At 47.0% G+C, this 18,425-nt stretch overlaps 1 protein-coding gene and 1 long non-coding RNA gene across 2 annotated transcripts; both read right to left on the reverse strand.

Annotated features, from left to right (window-relative positions):
• Positions 1–2,643: 2,643 nt before the first annotated feature.
• LOC112346808 lies at positions 2,644–2,934 on the reverse strand. Its single transcript, XR_002992585.1, has 2 exons — positions 2,830–2,934; positions 2,644–2,720 (listed from the first exon to the last, which is right to left on the reverse strand). It is a non-coding gene; the product is annotated as an uncharacterized LOC112346808 (long non-coding RNA).
• Positions 2,935–3,708: 774 nt separating this feature from the next.
• On the reverse strand, positions 3,709–5,103 carry LOC112346857 (pentatricopeptide repeat-containing protein At2g41080-like). The gene is made up of 2 exons (XM_024676657.1): positions 5,064–5,103; positions 3,709–4,891 (listed from the first exon to the last, which is right to left on the reverse strand). The coding sequence occupies exon 2, from the start codon at positions 4,834–4,836 to the stop codon at positions 3,754–3,756; it is 1,083 nt and encodes a 360-aa protein (XP_024532425.1). The 5' UTR covers positions 4,837–4,891; positions 5,064–5,103; the 3' UTR covers positions 3,709–3,753.
• Positions 5,104–18,425: the final 13,322 nt, after the last annotated feature.

Genomic DNA, 18,425 nt, shown 5'->3' on the forward strand with positions numbered 1-18,425 from the left:
TGTGCACATTCCCCACGAAAGGAGCACTGGCTGTCCATGGGACAGGGCTTGTCTGCCAGTCCTAGAACTATTGAGTGTTGCAGCCTCCATGAGGCGATTTCTTGGGTCCTGTGCAGTATGAGAAAGAAGTGACGATTCACAGAAGAATTCTAGAAACATGGAGCTCAATCTTGGAAATGTGATCATGAGCATTGCAGGAAGTTTTGAGCAAGAGGACCTTGGTCTCTTGGAATGCAATGATCACTGCAAATGCCTAGAATGGTGTCTTTTGAAAGTGCTTAAGCTGTTGGATTTCATTCCGGCACCTTTTGTGAATGCATTGATCACCACCCATGGCAGATCAAGGATCCTAGCTCAAGCAAGAAACATGTTTGATCAAATCTTGTGCAAAACTGTGAGCTCCTGATCACCCATGATCTAACTGTAAGCCCAGTAAGGACAATCCAGCAAAACCTTATTAAATCTTTGCAGAACTTACCTTTATCAGTGTCTTAGCCACTCCAGCCTAACAAGCAAGATCCAGGAGAACTTTTGTATCAATCACTACAGCCACTTGATTATATTGTTGCCCATTGCATGGAGAATAAGCTCAAACTTCTTCTATCACTGTGATACTCTACTATGAGGAGCAAGTAAAAAGTTCCTTGTTTTCTGTTTATGGACATGCTATAAAGACAAACACATCAGACTACTCAAAAAAAGTGAACTTTTTGACTAGTTCTTAAAGGAAAGTTTGCAAGATTTTAAGAGTGTAGGACTTCTTCCTTATATTCTTCACTATTTGCTTTAAGCTTGCTATAGGAAGAATAAAATTGATAAAAAAAAACATTAGTTGAACTCTTTGAGAGATAAACAAGAAGTACATATGAATAAAAAAATGTATTAAAATGAGTACATCATATAAATTTTTTATTTATGTAAAAATTGAAATATCAAAGCAAACCAGAAAATTATATCTATTTGAGTTCGGTTAGGTTAGTTAGTGTAGATGGTATTGTGTATAATGCCCAACTCTCCACCTAGCAACTCTTATTTTCCTCTAGTGCCCAACTCCTCTAGTGGCTCTTACTTTCCTCCAATGCAACATATCTCCTCCCTCCAACACTCTTCCTGTAGCAACTCTCCTCCATGTCCTCTAGTGCTCCTCCTGCAACAACTCTCTTCCACATTGTACTTTTGCCAATCCTACTCTTGGATTTTTCAGTTTTTTTTTTATTTTCATCAAATCATTCTTTCTCACTCTTTAGCTCCTCCAAAACCCCTTGTGCATTGAGTCTCTTCCAGCTCCTCCACCACTCCTCCTATAACAGCTCTCCAGCTCCTCCAGCACTTCTCCTGCAACAGCTCTCCTCCAACTCCTCTAGCACTCCTCCTACAACAGCTCTCCTCTAGCTCCTCTAGTAGATGGCTATGCCACGGCTAAGGCCAGCCAAGGTAGTGCTAGCCATGGCCGAGACCTTGTGCCACCATGGCTGTGCTTGCTATGGGCCATTGGTGGTGTAACTTTGGCACTAGCTGTATGGTTATAGATACCACAGCCAAGGACAACATCATTGGCAATCAAGGTTGCCAGTGGTTGTGGTAAGCTTGGCAAAACATTATCTTTTATGTTGAGAAAGGACAAATTCGCACATTTATTTAGTGAAAAAAAACTTAAGCGACCCACTTTAAAAATTAAGAAAGTTGGGTTTGCACATTGAAAAAATTTGTGTTGCAAAGTAAACTTATAAGGACTTTTGCATTTGCACATGTCTTAGATTTAAGTGGTAAAACACCCTCAGATTCGCACTTAAAAACAATGCATTCGAACACTTAAAATTCACTTAATTCAAATTTTAAAATTTCAAATTCAAATTCAAATGTTTAGAATTATATCCCGGCAAATTTGAAAGCAAACACGAACGCCACTGGCAAAGACAGAGGGAAAACGTGAGGTTCTCTCTAACCTCTTTCGCATCCTCTGGACTGTGCAACTCCTCACAAGGCTCCCCTTCTGCTTGCTCGGGATCACCATAATCGACAAAGAGGTCCTGGTCCTTGAGCCTTTTCACCTCTTTCCTCCAAGCTTGGATCTCCACCCAAAGATCAGTCTCCCCAACATCAATCAAGAACAACTCTTGATGATGTTGGGAAGGTACTTTGGCTGGATCCTTTGTTTTTGATCCAAGCATCTGAACTTCATTTTAAGAAGTCCAAATGCTTGCTCAATAACAATCCGAGCAAGGTGGTGATGAAGGTTGAAAGCTGCCTTGGATGGTCTCAGGTTCGGAGCTGAGCAACAACCAAAACAAGTGAACAAAAGAAAGTAGAATGAAGAAGATTTACTTGTGTGTGGAATCATCAGATGCTGCTGGAGTTGGTACCCTTTGTCCCCCACTAAGTATGGCTTGATCCTATCATCATATGCTAACACCGCAGGCAATGTCAGCAGCTTTTTGCTTTCAGGATGCATCCATGACATGAGGGTTTTTCATAATTCAACCCTCAGGAACAAAATTGTAGCAACACACAAAGAAACATACCTGGCCACCCAGCGTAGACACTGAGGAACCTCTTCTGGGCATCACAAACCCCTTACAAGATGACCGAGTACCGCTGCTTCCAGTCGTAGTAGCTCTCGCCGTCCAGTCTAGTAGTCAATCGCCCCAGCAACATTAGGCAGTCGGGTTCCTATTGCTCATCAAAACTTATAACAATCCAAAAAACATAAGAAAATGTACCTGTCACTTGTCGAAAGCCAGCAGTAACAGCTCGAACCTCCTTGGCCGTTGAAGGAAAATGAATCTTGTACCTGAGACACTTGACAATCGCCGCAGTAGTGTCCATGACAATCTCATGAGCTGTGGACTCCCCGATGCCGAACTTGTCCGCCAGATCCAAGTAATCTGTGTTCTTGAAAAGCTTGTACAAAGTCACCCCCAGTCGAACATCCACCGGCACCGCACTCCTCCAACCGGTATCTTGCTTCTGGATCTCGCTCTCCAGCATGCCACAAATGGTGAAGAAGGTCCTCTTCTCCATCTGAAGTTTCCTCTACATCGTAATACTCCAAAGAAAACTTACTCCAGGTGGTGACATGTTGAGGCTTCACCCACCACAGGCCGATGCAAAACCTCCTCCCAATCACAGCCCGACGAACCTCAAGTTCACGGTCTTCTTCCTCAGGCAGCACTTGGCTCTTGTCATCCGCAATATGCATTTAAACCCTAAAGCAAAAGGGTGAAAGATGAGATTCCAGCGCTGTGTCTTCGTCATGAGAACATGCTAGCTGCTCCTCCCCCTCCCCACAATCTTTAGGAGATGTTTTTCCAGATCAATCAGGAGCATGGTCTCAGCAATAGAAGAACTAAATTGCTTTCTTCTTCTCTCTCACCTTTTTTGCTTTTCTCTCTTTTTCTTTTGTGCATAATCATTAATGAGTTTGGTTCCAGTTCTTTCCCTGGATTCTCTTCGCCTGGCAGGTTTTCATACTAAGGCTTATTATCTGAATCTGGGCACTCTGTTCTGGGGCATCTGTTGGCAGGTTTAGTGAGCATTCCCCGATTCTGCTACCAAAAAGAAATTTAAATTTAAGACAACGTGTCATCCTCCTTTTGCATAGTTTTAACTTTTAAATGTTAATTTTTTCTCCGTGAAGTTCAGGTTGACGGCGGTACTTTGACGAGGCATGCTCACTCAGCGGCCCATGTTTCTGCTTAACTCACGGAGGGTTTAAAACCAGGGATAACTGCAAGAAAGAGCACTGACATGTTTTCAAAAGTAGTTGTCACAGGAACATCTGCCATCCTGGAACACATGAACCCGACTGGCATCTTTGCAGATGATTAGCCTTTTTTCCAGCTTAGAGATGAGAGCAGTGGCTGCATGGCAATCGTCACAAACTCGGAGATTTTTCACAATTCTGATGGTCTCCTTCTGGTGCGAGTTCACCAGAGCACACCCCAGCGCAAGCTTCTCACTGTGGCCGCACAGGTGATCCTCTTTCTCTTCCTCGGGTATGTCTTTTAGAACGTTGATCACATCACTCGCGTACCCCTCCTCTTTCATTCTCAGCAACAATTGCTTGAGCTTGGCCGCAATCTCGTCGCTCTGTGAGTGACTCCTATCCCCGACAAGTTTTCCTGAGCTAACATCCGTCCACCAGCTTCTCCCGGGCTCCCTGAAGCTGCCTTCACCTCTCATTCTCTCCACAACAGCGGCCCTTTCACTGAGCATCCCCAGGTTTCCAAATATATTGGCCATCAATGCGTAGGGCGTGCTGCTCTTGGGATCCATCTCCACAAGACACTCAAACGCGAGTTTGCCGATCGTGTAATTCTTCCACTTCCGGCAGGCTCCGAGCAGGGATTTCCAAACCACTGCATCCAGTTCAAAAGGCATGGCTCTGAGAACTCTCACAGCTTCGTCGAGGAGGTTAGCTCGCCCGAGCATATCGATCAGGCACACATAATGCACCAGACGTGGCTTGACTCCATACTGCTTGGGCATTTCATCCAGAAGCTGCCTTTTTTTCCCGACCAGACCATCATGGCTGCAAGCGTTCAACACCGAGACAAAACTCACATCGTCAGCTTTACAGCCCTCCTCCTGAGTCATGGAATAGAAACGCTCCAAGGCCTCGATCGATCGGCCCTGGAGAGTGTAAGCCTGTATAAGAGAGTTCCAGAGACCCGTGTTGTCCCGAGCTCGGCACTCGTCAAACGCTTCCTGAGCAGAATCAACATCACCGCATTTGCCATAGAAGCTCACCAGGCTGGAGCCCAGAACTGGATTGTTTTTCAGCAGCCCCTCATGCTTCGCCAGCTGGTGAATCTCCCTCCCGAGCTTGATCGCCATCACACTCCCGCAAGCAACAAGGACGCAGGTGTAGGTGCAAGCATTAGCTTGAATGGTGTTATCAGCAAGTCGCCATGTACAGACCTAGATGTTTCTTCTCCTTGCTCAGTATTGAATGGACTTCCATCCCGATGCGTAGAGCTCTCTCCCTCTTCTCGCTGGATTCGGTAGCAAGTGTGGAGCAGGCGCTGATCACCGCGACATGAGTCCGATCGTTGGGTTGAATGGTGGTACAAGCTCTCAGGGCAGAGTAGTACTCCAGAGCAAGTTCAGCTCGCCCGTTCGTGTTGCAGCCCTGGATGATCGCGGTGTAGGACACAACACTCCGAGTTCCCATGGAGTGGAAAATCTTGCGAGCCTCCTCAAGCTCGCCACACTTGCAGTACATGTCTACCAGGCAAGTCGCCACGAACAGATCTACCTGTTTCTTCTCCTTGCTCAGCATTGAATGGATCTCCATCCCGATGCGTAGAGCTCTCTCCCTCTTCTCGCTGGATGCGGTAGCAAGTCTGGAGCAGGCGCTGATCACCGCAACATGTGTCCGATCATTGGGTTGAATGGTGGTACAAGCTCTCAGGGCAGAGTAGTACTCCAGAGCAAGTTCAGCTTGCCCGTTCAAGCCGCAGCCCTGGATGATCGTGTTGTAGGACACAACACTCTGGGTTCCCATGGAGTGGAAAATCTTGCGAGCCTCCTCAAGCTCGCCACACTTGCAGTACATATCGATCAATCCCGTCAACAAGTAGATGTTGCTTTTGTGCTCATCACTCTTGAGCACAGCTTCATAGGCTTGTTTTCCCAAAGAAAGGGATCTGCTCTCAGCTGAGTCTCTCACGCGGTGTATCAGCCTCCCTAAACTCACCGGTTCATCACCAGCTACAGGTGGGGTATGTGGAGATTTGTAGCGGGCCGTGGTGGCCTTACCTACAGCTGGGTCAGCGAGCGACTCGAGTTTTGCAGAGACCCAGGTTGGTGTTTTCCTGTTGGCGATCCACAGGCTCTCTCCGGTAGAAACATGTTTGAAATCCGGGTAGGACTCTGAGAAGAACTTGTTTTTCTTCTTGAACCTGTTGTCGAAAGTGGGATCCCTAAAAAGCTCGTGTTTTCTGTTTTTTCTTTTTCTTGCACTTTTTTAAGAAGGGTGACCCTTGTGCTTTTTTTCTGTAGTGTTATGCTCAGTGGCAGGTTGCACTTTGCATTTCATTAAGACTCTATGAGAGTAGTGAACTCTCACTGATCTTGATTTAGTCTTAGTAGCCCTGCACCTTGGCTGAGGATGGTGATGTCCAACTTAGTTATTTGAGTTTGAGATGTTAATACATATACTATAACTTTGTCTATAAGGAGGTTGTGTACCAATATGAGTCTATCTCATGGTCCTCACTTTAGTTGCTATTGAGTGTTGATCATGTATAGCTAACCTTTTCAAGGCATGCTCAAAGCTATTGGCTAAATGTATTGGTGGGCTTATTACAATTGAATTGGATTTGAGTGGTCATCACGAATCCATTTATAGCAAGATGTAATTCATTTCATAACAAACACAAGAAGAATCATTAATGATTGATATATTCCAACTCAAACTTATAAGGATTCAAACATTCCAATATCGATCACTAACTTTTCCACTTATAGACTTAATATAGTCCATAATAGAATCACTTTTCAAGGAAAAGCCAAAGCTCAACCCACTAAATAATCTTATTTAAAAACACAACCAACTACTCAGTTCATTTGAATGTCAACATAGTTGCTAACTAGTAAATGTGCAAATGCTAATAACACAAAGCTACAACTAAATCATCAACACTATCTCTATTGAGAGTAATGAAACTCAATATCAATCCTAAGGATAGGCATATCGTCTCACTTGAATTTCAACATCAATAATATCAATGATAAGGTATCACTTCAATGCCATCAACACCATAACAAAGCTAGAAGAAAGCAAGAGTGAATCACCATTCAAAACTCTTTAGCAATCAAGCTAACTAAAGTCAAAATACTATACTTAGTATATGAGACTAATTCTTCAACATTACTCAGGTACAGATAACACATCATCAAGGAGTGATTCACCACATCCAAGACTCAATGAAATCCAACACCACAGACTAAATGCAACCAAATGACATTGACAAAGGTAGAATCGATATGCTAATATAGAAAAACCATGTAAGTTTAATAACACGATCCTCTACAACACCATCTAGTAAAGCAAACCCATCACTGCTAAATCATCATCGAGCAAAGCAAGTGTTAAACAGTCTTTGATGAAGTCTACAAACAATCACTAGTCGCAAAGCAACTAACAATCACTCTTTAACTTACCTTCACAAGACCCAAACACTAAACTTGTGCCATCAAGCCATATACTTGTCCAATATGAACGTGATACCCCAGGTACGAAATAAAGGTTCATGGACAAGCACAAACTAGAGGATCGTTTGGTGATCACTTGTTGAGTATAATTTCATTGTGTTTGGTTTTTAAAATGCTCTTCATTAGTTTTGGCATTATGAAGTTTAGCTTATGGATGTGTTAAGGAGAATATAATGGGTTGTACCATGATTTCTTCTTTAGCATTGAAGTTAATTCATGTGAAACTCGTGATTATTATTAAGTAAAACTTGGCTATACTCTTCTTCAAGCTTTTGGTTCTTTGAGTTTTCATACTTGTGGTCTATTTGTTAAAAGTTGTTAGGGAAGGCATTTTGGCTTGTTAGCTTCGCTGTTGAAGTTAGTATTTGCATCTGGCAATCATTGATGATGATTGACTATCATTTAAGATAGTTGATTATCCTTATCAAAGGTTTTGCTTGATTGTTATTGATTAGAATGATTTGCTATTTTTCGGGATGGTGGATTCTTCCTTCATTAATGATTATGCATCTCTTTATTGATATGATGATTAATGATCTTTCATAATGATTAATTGTTCTTTTTGATGGCTTTTGGCTTTTTGCAGTACTACATGATCTTTGTGGTTTGCTTTGGATTGGTCTCTTGGGTTTAAGACATCCGTAGAATGTTGTTGACACTTGCTTAGGCAACTTGAGTTCCTTAGTATTGTTGGCTAGGATCTATTCAGATTGGCTAGTGCGATGGTTGGCATGAATGTTATGTTTGTTAGTCTTGCAACATTCATTATATTATATTGATCATTGCTTGAGTTAGTTCTGATAGATTGGGATGTTATTTCCTTTGGGTGATACATTCGCGAGCATTGTGGTTATTAGTCAATAATACTTTGTATTCTTTGAGTTATCTTTAGTAAATTGTTTGGCTTACTGTCTGTCATCTTTGGTAATTAAGTTTCATCATTGAGTTTTCTTGATGATATACTTGCTATTGAATTTTGTTGGCTGGTCAATCCTATGTTTCCAAAAATGATGATCTTTGTGGTTCTTACACTATCATACTAGTTTATCAGATGATAACTTACTTGGAATACTTTTGTGTTCTAATCTAAGATATATTCACTAAGACTCTAAAATATCAATGTCTATAACTTTGATATTGTTCATCTATTAATATTTGAGTTTGGGCCAGTATAGGTAAACTAGCTTCAACACTTCGTATGCATGGTGAAATCTTTAATCATGGGGTAGCTACTGTCAACTAGTCACATAACCCACCTCTTTGTCGATGTTCCTCATTCCGTTAAAAGGGCGTGACCGTGTAAACAACTCTAATTGCCTGTTTACAGTAATCTATCTAAACCTTACCGACAAGTTTGGTTTCTTTGCTCAGAAGGGTTGGGGCCTCTGGCTTCTTTCTTTATATCCCTACGGGTAGGGGCGTATCACAGTTTTGTAAGCTGAGTGACACCTAGAGCAACAAGGGTGGCTAACTCCATTGGTCATTTCTTTGTCAGCAACAGTCAGAAGGTGTTTGAGCTGGTAGCGCATCTACGTTAAACAAAGAGGTTGCCTCATAACTTATTTAAGTTAGTGCATTTCTCACATACTGTGAATACTGTGAACTTTTTCTGGAGTTTTTTCCTTGGCGGTATTCTAGACACAAATATGCATCGACAAGGATGTCGATCTTCCCTAGGGGGGGAGAATGTTACGAATGTGACTTTATGTATCGAAAGCTACTTGTCGGCTAGTCCTTATGGACACTCTTTGCTTACTGCCACGATGGCAGAAGGTCAGTATTGCTAGTTCCCTTTATTGGCCCCTCTTGTTCAAGTGTTAGTAAACTAGGCTTAGCATTTGTACTTGGCCGGATGAGCATAAGGATGGAATTCCTAAATGTCTATTTAGCCAAGCATACTGTGAGACACAAAATCCCTAGGCCCCAAAGTGGAGCTGGAAGGGCGCCACATGGTAGTGGCCGAAGCGAGAGCCAAACGATGCAACGTGTATGTACATTTCTCCAAGTCCCTTAGGGACTGATACAAAAAAGCAAGAATCCCTTAGCGCTGTTCACTCAACTACGCTGTCCTGCAATTCTCCACCTAGTAGTGATCGCTGCCCTCCAATCGTGGCTGCTGTGGTCGTCGCCTCCGCAGTGCATCCAGCGCCAGGAAGCGAGAGCCAAACGAGCGTAACACGTTTGGACCAAAAGCTCCGACTTGAAAAGTCAAGAGCGGGAGTGGAACTCCCAACGAAGTGCTCGAGGAACGAGCACGAAGCGAGCAAAAGGCGAGGCTCCAAAAAGGGACCCAAAAGGGCCAACACATGACACGTGGGAGTCCGAGATGGACCCGAGTTGGAGTCTGAAGTGGAGTCCGAGATGGACCCGAGTTGGAGTCCGAAGTGGAGTCCGAGATGGACCCGAGTTGGAGTCCGAAGTGGAGTCCGAGATGGACCCGAGATGGAGTCCGAGATGGAGTCCGAGATGGAGTTCGAGGTGGACCCGAGATGGACCCGAAATGGAGTCCGAGATGGAGTCCGAGATGGACCCGAGATGGAGTCCGAGGTGGACCCGAGATGGACCCGAAATGGAGTCCGAGATGGAGTCCGAGATGGACCCGAGATGGAGTCCGAGATGGAGTCCGAGATGGACCCGAGATGGAGTCCGAAGTCGAGACCGAGACCAGGACCGAGACCGAGACCGAGACCAAGACCGAGATCGGGACCGAGACCGAGACCGAGGCCGAGGCCTAGACCGAGCCCGAGCCCGAGTCCGAGTCCGAGTCCAAGTCCGAGTCCGAGTCCGAGTCCGAGTCCGAGTCCGAGTCCGAGTCCGGAGCCTGAGAGGGTGAAAGCCCAAAGCGTTCGTCTCCCAGACCCTGGGGGGTTTGGTGAGCTCCAAAAGTATAGTAGGGGGAGGACTGCAGTGGAGCCAGTTTGGCCAGGAAAGGCCAGTTTGGCCCAGGAAGGCCGGACCCAGTGTTGGGTGATGAGCTGCCCACTGGGAAGTCCAAGACTAGAGTGAACACGGACCGACAAGTGGGGTAGCTTGGTGAAGTGTTCAAGAGCCGGCTCTAGTTCCCCCGGGAGATCGACTGGCCGATGCTCCCAGTCCAAGTGTGGGTGGCACTACCTACTTGGACACCTGTCGTGGCTCAACGGAACCTCGCTCTAAGCCCATGGCTAGAGCACCTAAAGGCGAAAGGCGAGGAGAGTACCCAGGTGGCTCGCGTAAGGCCACGGTGTTCCGAAATGTTGTCCCGAAGGCCCAGACTGTGGAAAGGAAGAGGAACAGTCCTCTGGGGTAGTGACCAAGGACACAGTCGTGTGGTGGGGAAGTCCTAGAGGACCGTGGGACTTAGTGGTCGGGCCTGTGGGTCTTGATCCAGTGGCAGTGTTGGCAAACTCAGCCAGGGGCAGAAAGGGACTTAGTGGGGACTGACAGAGGGATATTGGGGAAGGCTATTCCCCTTGTCGGTGGGCATCCTAAGGATGCTAAGGAGTGGATCTGAGATGACCACTCACGGATGGTTTGCCTAGTCTTGGAGAGCCAAGACTGTGATGCAAGTGGTATTGGACTACCAGTGTGGCAAAGGTGATTGGGCATGGCCTTAGCGTAACGGGCTGCTATGTCGGTGGTACCTTTGAGTGTCGGTCATGGGATCGGACACGTGGAGCACTTGGACCAAGTGCAAATGTTGAGTGGCATGGATGCCATTCTCGGGGCTAGCAAGTCCCAAGTCTTGGATTGGACTTATGGAGGTGGTGAATGAGACTCCTCCAAGTGGTCAGAGGTGTGGTTAAGTGACTAAAGTAGAATGGAAAATTTAGTCGCTTACAACTTGGTATCGGAGCTGTTCCTTAGTCCGACTTTTATTGGTGCTCAAGTATATCACCACTAGTGTTGGCATCGGAAGGTCCGAGGAGTGGGCCTATCCTTGAGGAGTAGCAAGTCGGGAAGACATGGCTCCCCATTACAGTTCATGTATGAACTTGTAGACGAGGTGGTGGATAGAAAAGGGCCAATAATGGAACGACTTTGGGATCTTGGGAACAGTGCAAGGTTTTCCTCATTGAGTTGAGGATGTGATCCGGATGAGCATTTGTCTCAGCAAATTGGCTAAGGTTGTCATGGTAAACAACTAAAGTTGGGATCACGGGAAAGATAGAGACTCCAAAACAATAAAGGAGTCACAAGATTATCCTCATATAGTTGAGGTTGGTGCTCATGAATGTGAGGCCAGAGGTAATGACCGTGGGAGGTCAAATACGGAAAAGGACTCAAGTCCTTGAAATGGTAGCCGGGGCTACCTTTAATAAATGCTGGAACAACCCAAGGAGTTGGGGGGTGTACTTAGAGATGAGTGGTATTCTCATCGCATGGACAAGTAGTCCTAAGGGGCAAAAGTTGCCTCCAGAGAACAAAATCAAGTGTCGGAGTAACACTTGTGAAAATAGTCCTTTTGAGTAGGACAGGAATGCAAGAAGTGTATTCCAGTGAGCTAGTGCCTCACAAGTAGGACCTTACGGGTCTGTGGATTAACCAAGTCCAAAACTGCTGGATGACTCAAGTAGAGTCAACGGATGGTCCTAAAAGGACTGATGGAAGCATTTGGACTGTGGTGTGTTGTACCCCACAAAGGATGGGGGGGGGATCATAGGATCCAAGGATGAGAACAGAGGGTATCTCATCGATGGCAAAATGTGCCATGCTAAAGTTATGGGAAAGGTGTTCCCAGAAGAAAACAACTTTGACATAAAGTTGTGTGTGACCTCTATGGTGCAGTGCCAACGGATGGTTGGCATGAGAAAGAGCGGTGTTGGTCTTGGCAAAGACTTAGACACGAAGGGGAAATGTCATAGAGGTAGGCTCGTGGAGCCGATGGTGTGGAGACACCAAATGTGCCAAGGTGTGATACCTTGAGGCTATGTTGGTGGGTTCATGAGAACCCCTTGCCAAAGGAATCCCAATGGAAATGGGAATGGCATAGCCTAAGCTGTAGAGCATGCAGTTGGAGTGTGGTGACCCAGATAATGATGGAGGTGTGAAAGCACCAAAACAATGAGTTGTAGGACTTGACAACTATGAGGCAACTAAGCAAGAGGTGCAAAATAACTGGTTGAACGGGTAGAAGGTAGCTACCCAAGACTTCTTAATAGCATAGGGAAGTCGGATACACCCTTACGGGAGATAAGTGCTTGTGTTGCGATATAGTAAGTCAATGTCATAAAAGGAAATACTCATTGTCAAGAAAGCCATCATTGGGACACCCGAACACTCTAGAACACCAAAAGGTGGTGTTTGATGTCGCGAGGGCAATGGATAAAGCCCAAGGGACTAAGTCCCTAGCGAATGATGGATAGAAGGTGCTATCCAAATGTCCAAGGTTGCGGAGATAGGAGAGGACTGTCTACCCAAGTTGGACAAAGCTAAAAATGGAATTTTGGCAAGGCTAGTGATGGGCATGTAAAGGCCCATAAGCAACAATGTAATCCCAGTGTGTGGGATTATAAGGTGAGCATACCCGGATTGAGGAACCACTCCCTGGGCTATTGGGTAGGTTCATCCCTAAGAATACTTGCTAAGGCATGATAGAAAGTGCAAAGCTATCCTCCTGATCTGGAGGAGAATGACCGAAGGAAAGGTGTGAAGCCAAAGGCAAGTAGTATTGGGATGTAACTGAACCATAGAAATCGAAGGGCATAACCAAGGTTGGTTATGCCAGCTGGGAGTGGGGAATCAAGTGGGGGCTCGAGGGTGTTGCCGCTAGCAACCGTGACGCCATGGAGAGTCTAAGTTATGGAATTGTCCATGTTAGACTATGTGGCATTTGGAAGGCTTGCAAAAGGGAGGCCTTAGCAAGCTGAGGGACAGAGTTCCTTCAAGGTTCCCAAAGACGATTCTAGGTAGCTTAGTACCTAGAAAGGCCAAGTGTAAATGGTTCATGGAATGCGCGAAATCAGAGTGGCGCAGCAGAAGCGTGGTCTTGAAGCTTGCCATGAGGCAAGGCTATCAAGGTTAGGGAAGTAGTTCCCGAGTGTTCAAAGAGAGGGCTTTGAACGAAAGTCGATGGTCAAGGACTTTCACGCTTATGCAGGAACCATGTTACAGTGGTCGGAGAACTTGCCAAGCGAGATTGGCACGTCGGGGGAACAAATACCCTAGTTGAAGGTGATAACTTCAAAAAGGGTGGGCCATGGGGCCGAGCATGGAGGAGTCCATGCATGATCACAGACATGTCAAGTGAGAGGACTTGGCAGTGTGGAGGAACTAGGTTCCTAAGCTGTGATCTGTAGCGCGCTTTAAAAATAAGTTGGTGCACCGGCGTGGGGAGTCACGCCAGGCATCTTGTGTGATGCCGTCCGTAGATGCATATACGGAGGTTGGGTTCGAGTCCCGACCCTCTAGTGCTTGGGTTCGAGTCCCAAATCACTAGGGCGTGGTGATGGTTTGGAATATGAGGACACTCATATTTCGGTGGTCATGGACTCTCAGTGGGGAGACTGGTTTGGGCACACCGCCAAGCGAGGGATGCCTCGGAGTCGTGATGCACGGTTAGATTGCTTAGTGTGAAAGCTTAGCATATCTAACTTGAACGCTTTGGTGCAAGTGGCACCAAGGTCGTGGTGAGTGAGATGGGGACACCTAATCTCAGTTGCTATGAACCCTTGGCCGTAAGGGCTGGCTTAGGTGCACCGCCAAGTGTGGGGGATGCCCCCGGGGTTATAGTCAACAACTTGGAGGTCTAGAAGACCAAGTACCTCTTGGCAACTCTGTTAAGGTGCCAAGGTGAGATCACTAGGTGATCTTATGGCCAGATAAGGACAAGGTCCTTGGTTGGCTAAGGAACGAAGTTCCTGGTTCAAAATGTTGAAATTGAACTGTTTAAGGTGGTGTGGCTTGGTCGTGATGACCAAGTGGGAAGAGCACCTAAGGGAAATAAACTATGTCCGTGCGATGGCATAGTGAGTCCGAGGAAAGTAGTCTCTATAAAAGACCCATGGGAGGGTCACGAAGTTGGGCCGTGGATAGAGCCCATAGCAGAAGATGCTAAAGAGACGTACTAGGGGTGAACATCCTCCGGACTTGGCAAAGAAGAGTCTTTGCTATGGAACCGAAACAATACCTCAAGAAGGGAGGTAGAGATTCGATGTTGCTTGGTGCAACAATCAATGGATAGGAGCAAAAGATGAGTGGCCAAGATAGGGCCGTGGAATCCCTTGGAAGGAATCCAAGTGACAAAGTTAGGCGAGGAACACTAATGTGTTGGACGCTAACAAGTTGCGGGAAAGGAAGTGTGTTTCCAAGGAGGGATTCCGAAATGCTCCGATTTGGCGAAAGTGGAAGCTCCAAGGGAGGGAGCGGTAAGGTAGCCAAATGATAGGGCCATGAACAGCCCTAGCACAAAGTATGATAACTGGAACTTTGGCACGAAATAGAAGAGAGGATGATGGTGCCCTCGAGTAGAGAACTTCCTAGGATGGGAAGTGGAGTTGCACAAAAAGGTGCAAGGCAAGGTGTCGGAGACACCTAGGAAATTGACTCCAAGAAGTCAAAATTCAAAGTTCCAAAGTGCAAAGGTTATATCGATGGAAATCGAGACTACTCGAGAAGGAGTAGTGGGATTGAATTAGAGAAGGGTCTCTAAGAGATTTAGCGAGGACTAAACCAATAAAAGGAGAGAACCTCTACATGTGGTCCAATCAATCTCTAAGTTGGAGAGACTACCCTCCTTAGAGGATAGGCAAGGCATGGTGAGCCTTTGGTGTCAAACCATGGAGGCCTATGCAAAAGGCATGGTGAGCCTTCAATGTTAAACCATTGACGAATATGGAGAAGGCATGGTGAGCCTTCAATGTCAAACCATTGACAAATATTGGCTAGGTGCCAAGGATGGAAATGGTAACACATGCGAGTGTTACTTTACAAAATGGTTTACCGTTCGATGAGGACATCGAACTTCGTCTATGGGTGGTGGAGTTGTGAGACACAAAATCCCTAGGCCCCAAAGTGGAGCTGGAAGGGCGCCACATGGTAGTGGCCGAAGCGAGAGCCAAACGATGCAACGTGTATGTACATTTCTCCAAGTCCCTTAGGGACTGATACAAAAAAGCAAGAATCCCTTAGCGCTGTTCACTCAACTACGCTGTCCTGCAATTCTCCACCTAGTAGTGATCGCTGCCCTCCAATCGTGGCTGCTGTGGTCGTCGCCTCCGCAGTGCATCCAGCGCCAGGAAGCGAGAGCCAAACGAGCGTAACACGTTTGGACCAAAAGCTCCGACTTGAAAAGTCAAGAGCGGGAGTGGAACTCCCAACGAAGTGCTCGAGGAACGAGCACGAAGCGAGCAAAAGGCGAGGCTCCAAAAAGGGACCCAAAAGGGCCAACACATGACACGTGGGAGTCCGAGATGGACCCGAGTTGGAGTCTGAAGTGGAGTCCGAGATGGACCCGAGTTGGAGTCCGAAGTGGAGTCCGAGATGGACCCGAGTTGGAGTCCGAAGTGGAGTCCGAGATGGACCCGAGATGGAGTCCGAGATGGAGTCCGAGATGGAGTCCGAGGTGGACCCGAGATGGACCCGAAATGGAGTCCGAGATGGAGTCCGAGATGGACCCGAGATGGAGTCCGAGATGGAGTCCGAGGTGGACCCGAGATGGACCCGAAATGGAGTCCGAGATGGAGTCCGAGATGGACCCGAGATGGAGTCCGAGATGGAGTCCGAGATGGACCCGAGATGGAGTCCGAAGTCGAGACCGAGACCAGGACCGAGACCGAGACCGAGACCAAGACCGAGATCGGGACCGAGACCGAGACCGAGGCCGAGGCCGAGACCGAGCCCGAGCCCGAGTCCGAGTCCGAGTCCAAGTCCGAGTCCGAGTCCGAGTCCGAGTCCGAGTCCGAGTCCGGAGCCTGAGAGGGTGAAAGCCCAAAGCGTTTGTCTCCCAGACCCTGGGGGGTTTGGTGAGCTCCAAAAGTATAGTAGGGGGAGGACTGCAGTGGAGCCAGTTTGGCCAGGAAAGGCCAGTTTGGCCCAGGAAGGCCGGACCCAGTGTTGGGTGATGAGCTGCCCACTGGGAAGTCCAAGACTAGAGTGAACACGGACCGACAAGTGGGGTAGCTTGGTGAAGTGTTCAAGAGCCGGCTCTAGTTCCCCCGGGAGATCGACTGGCCGATGCTCCCAGTCCAAGTGTGGGTGGCACTACCTACTTGGACACCTGTCGTGGCTCAACGGAACCTCGCTCTAAGCCCATGGCTAGAGCACCTAAAGGCGAAAGGCGAGGAGAGTACCCAGGTGGCTCGCGTAAGGCCACGGTGTTCCGAAATGTTGTCCCGAAGGCCCAGACTGTGGAAAGGAAGAGGAACAGTCCTCTGGGGTAGTGACCAAGGACACAGTCGTGTGGTGGGGAAGTCCTAGAGGACCGTGGGACTTAGTGGTCGGGCCTGTGGGTCTTGATCCAGTGGCAGTGTTGGCAAACACGGCCAGGGGCAGAAAGGGACTTAGTGGGGACTGACAGAGGGATATTGGGGAAGGCTATTCCCCTTGTCGGTGGGCATCCTAAGGATGCTAAGGAGTGGATCTGAGATGACCACTCACGGATGGTTTGCCTAGTCTTGGAGAGCCAAGACTGTGATGCAAGTGGTATTGGACTACCAGTGTGGCAAAGGTGATTGGGCATGGCCTTAGCGTAACGGGCTGCTATGTCGGTGGTACCTTTGAGTGTCGGTCATGGGATCGGACACGTGGAGCACTTGGACCAAGTGCAAATGTTGAGTGGCATGGATGCCATTCTCGGGGCTAGCAAGTCCCAAGTCTTGGATTGGACTTATGGAGGTTGTGAATGAGACTCCTCCAAGTGGTCAGAGGTGTGGTTAAGTGACTAAAGTAGAATGGAAAATTTAGTCGCTTACAACTTGGTATCGGAGCTGTTCCTTAGTCCGACTTTTATTGGTGCTCAAGTATATCACCACTAGTGTTGGCATCGGAAGGTCCGAGGAGTGGGCCTATCCTTGAGGAGTAGCAAGTCGGGAAGACATGGCTTTCCATTACAGTTCATGTATGAACTTGTAGACGAGGTGGTGGATAGAAAAGGGCCAATAATGGAACGACTTTGGGATCTTGGGAACAGTGCAAGGTTTTCCTCATTGAGTTGAGGATGTGATCCGGATGAGCATTTGTCTCAGCAAATTGGCTAAGGTTGTCATGGTAAACAACTAAAGTTGGGATCACGGGAAAGATAGAGACTCCAAAACAATAAAGGAGTCACAAGATTATCCTCATATAGTTGAGGTTGGTGCTCATGAATGTGAGGCCAGAGGTAATGACCGTGGGAGGTCAAATACGGAAAAGGACTCAAGTCCTTGAAATGGTAGCCGGGGCTACCTTTAATAAATGCTGGAACAACCCAAGGAGTTGGGGGGTGTACTTAGAGATGAGTGGTATTCTCATCGCATGGACAAGTAGTCCTAAGGGGCAAAAGTTGCCTCCAGAGAACAAAATCAAGTGTCGGAGTAACACTTGTGAAAATAGTCCTTTTGAGTAGGACAGGAATGCAAGAAGTGTATTCCAGTGAGCTAGTGCCTCACAAGTAGGACCTTACGGGTCTGTGGATTAACCAAGTCCAAAACTGCTGGATGACTCAAGTAGAGTCAACGGATGGTCCTAAAAGGACTGATGGAAGCATTTGGACTGTGGTGTGTTGTACCCCACAAAGGATGGGGGGGGGATCATAGGATCCAAGGATGAGAACAGAGGGTATCTCATCGATGGCAAAATGTGCCATGCTAAAGTTATGGGAAAGGTGTTCCCAGAAGAAAACAACTTTGACATAAAGTTGTGTGTGACCTCTATGGTGCAGTGCCAACGGATGGTTGGCATGAGAAAGAGCGGTGTTGGTCTTGGCAAAGACTTAGACACGAAGGGGAAATGTCATAGAGGTAGGCTCGTGGAGCCGATGGTGTGGAGACACCAAATGTGCCAAGGTGTGATACCTTGAGGCTATGTTGGTGGGTTCATGAGAACCCCTTGCCAAAGGAATCCCAATGGAAATGGGAATGGCATAGCCTAAGCTGTAGAGCATGCAGTTGGAGTGTGGTGACCCAGATAATGATGGAGGTGTGAAAGCACCAAAACAATGAGTTGTAGGACTTGACAACTATGAGGCAACTAAGCAAGAGGTGCAAAATAACTGGTTGAACGGGTAGAAGGTAGCTACCCAAGACTTCTTA

The sequence above is a fragment of the Selaginella moellendorffii genome, unplaced genomic scaffold, assembly GCF_000143415.4.
Source record: "Selaginella moellendorffii unplaced genomic scaffold, v1.0 SELMOscaffold_17, whole genome shotgun sequence".
Taxonomy (NCBI): Eukaryota; Viridiplantae; Streptophyta; class Lycopodiopsida; order Selaginellales; family Selaginellaceae; genus Selaginella; species Selaginella moellendorffii.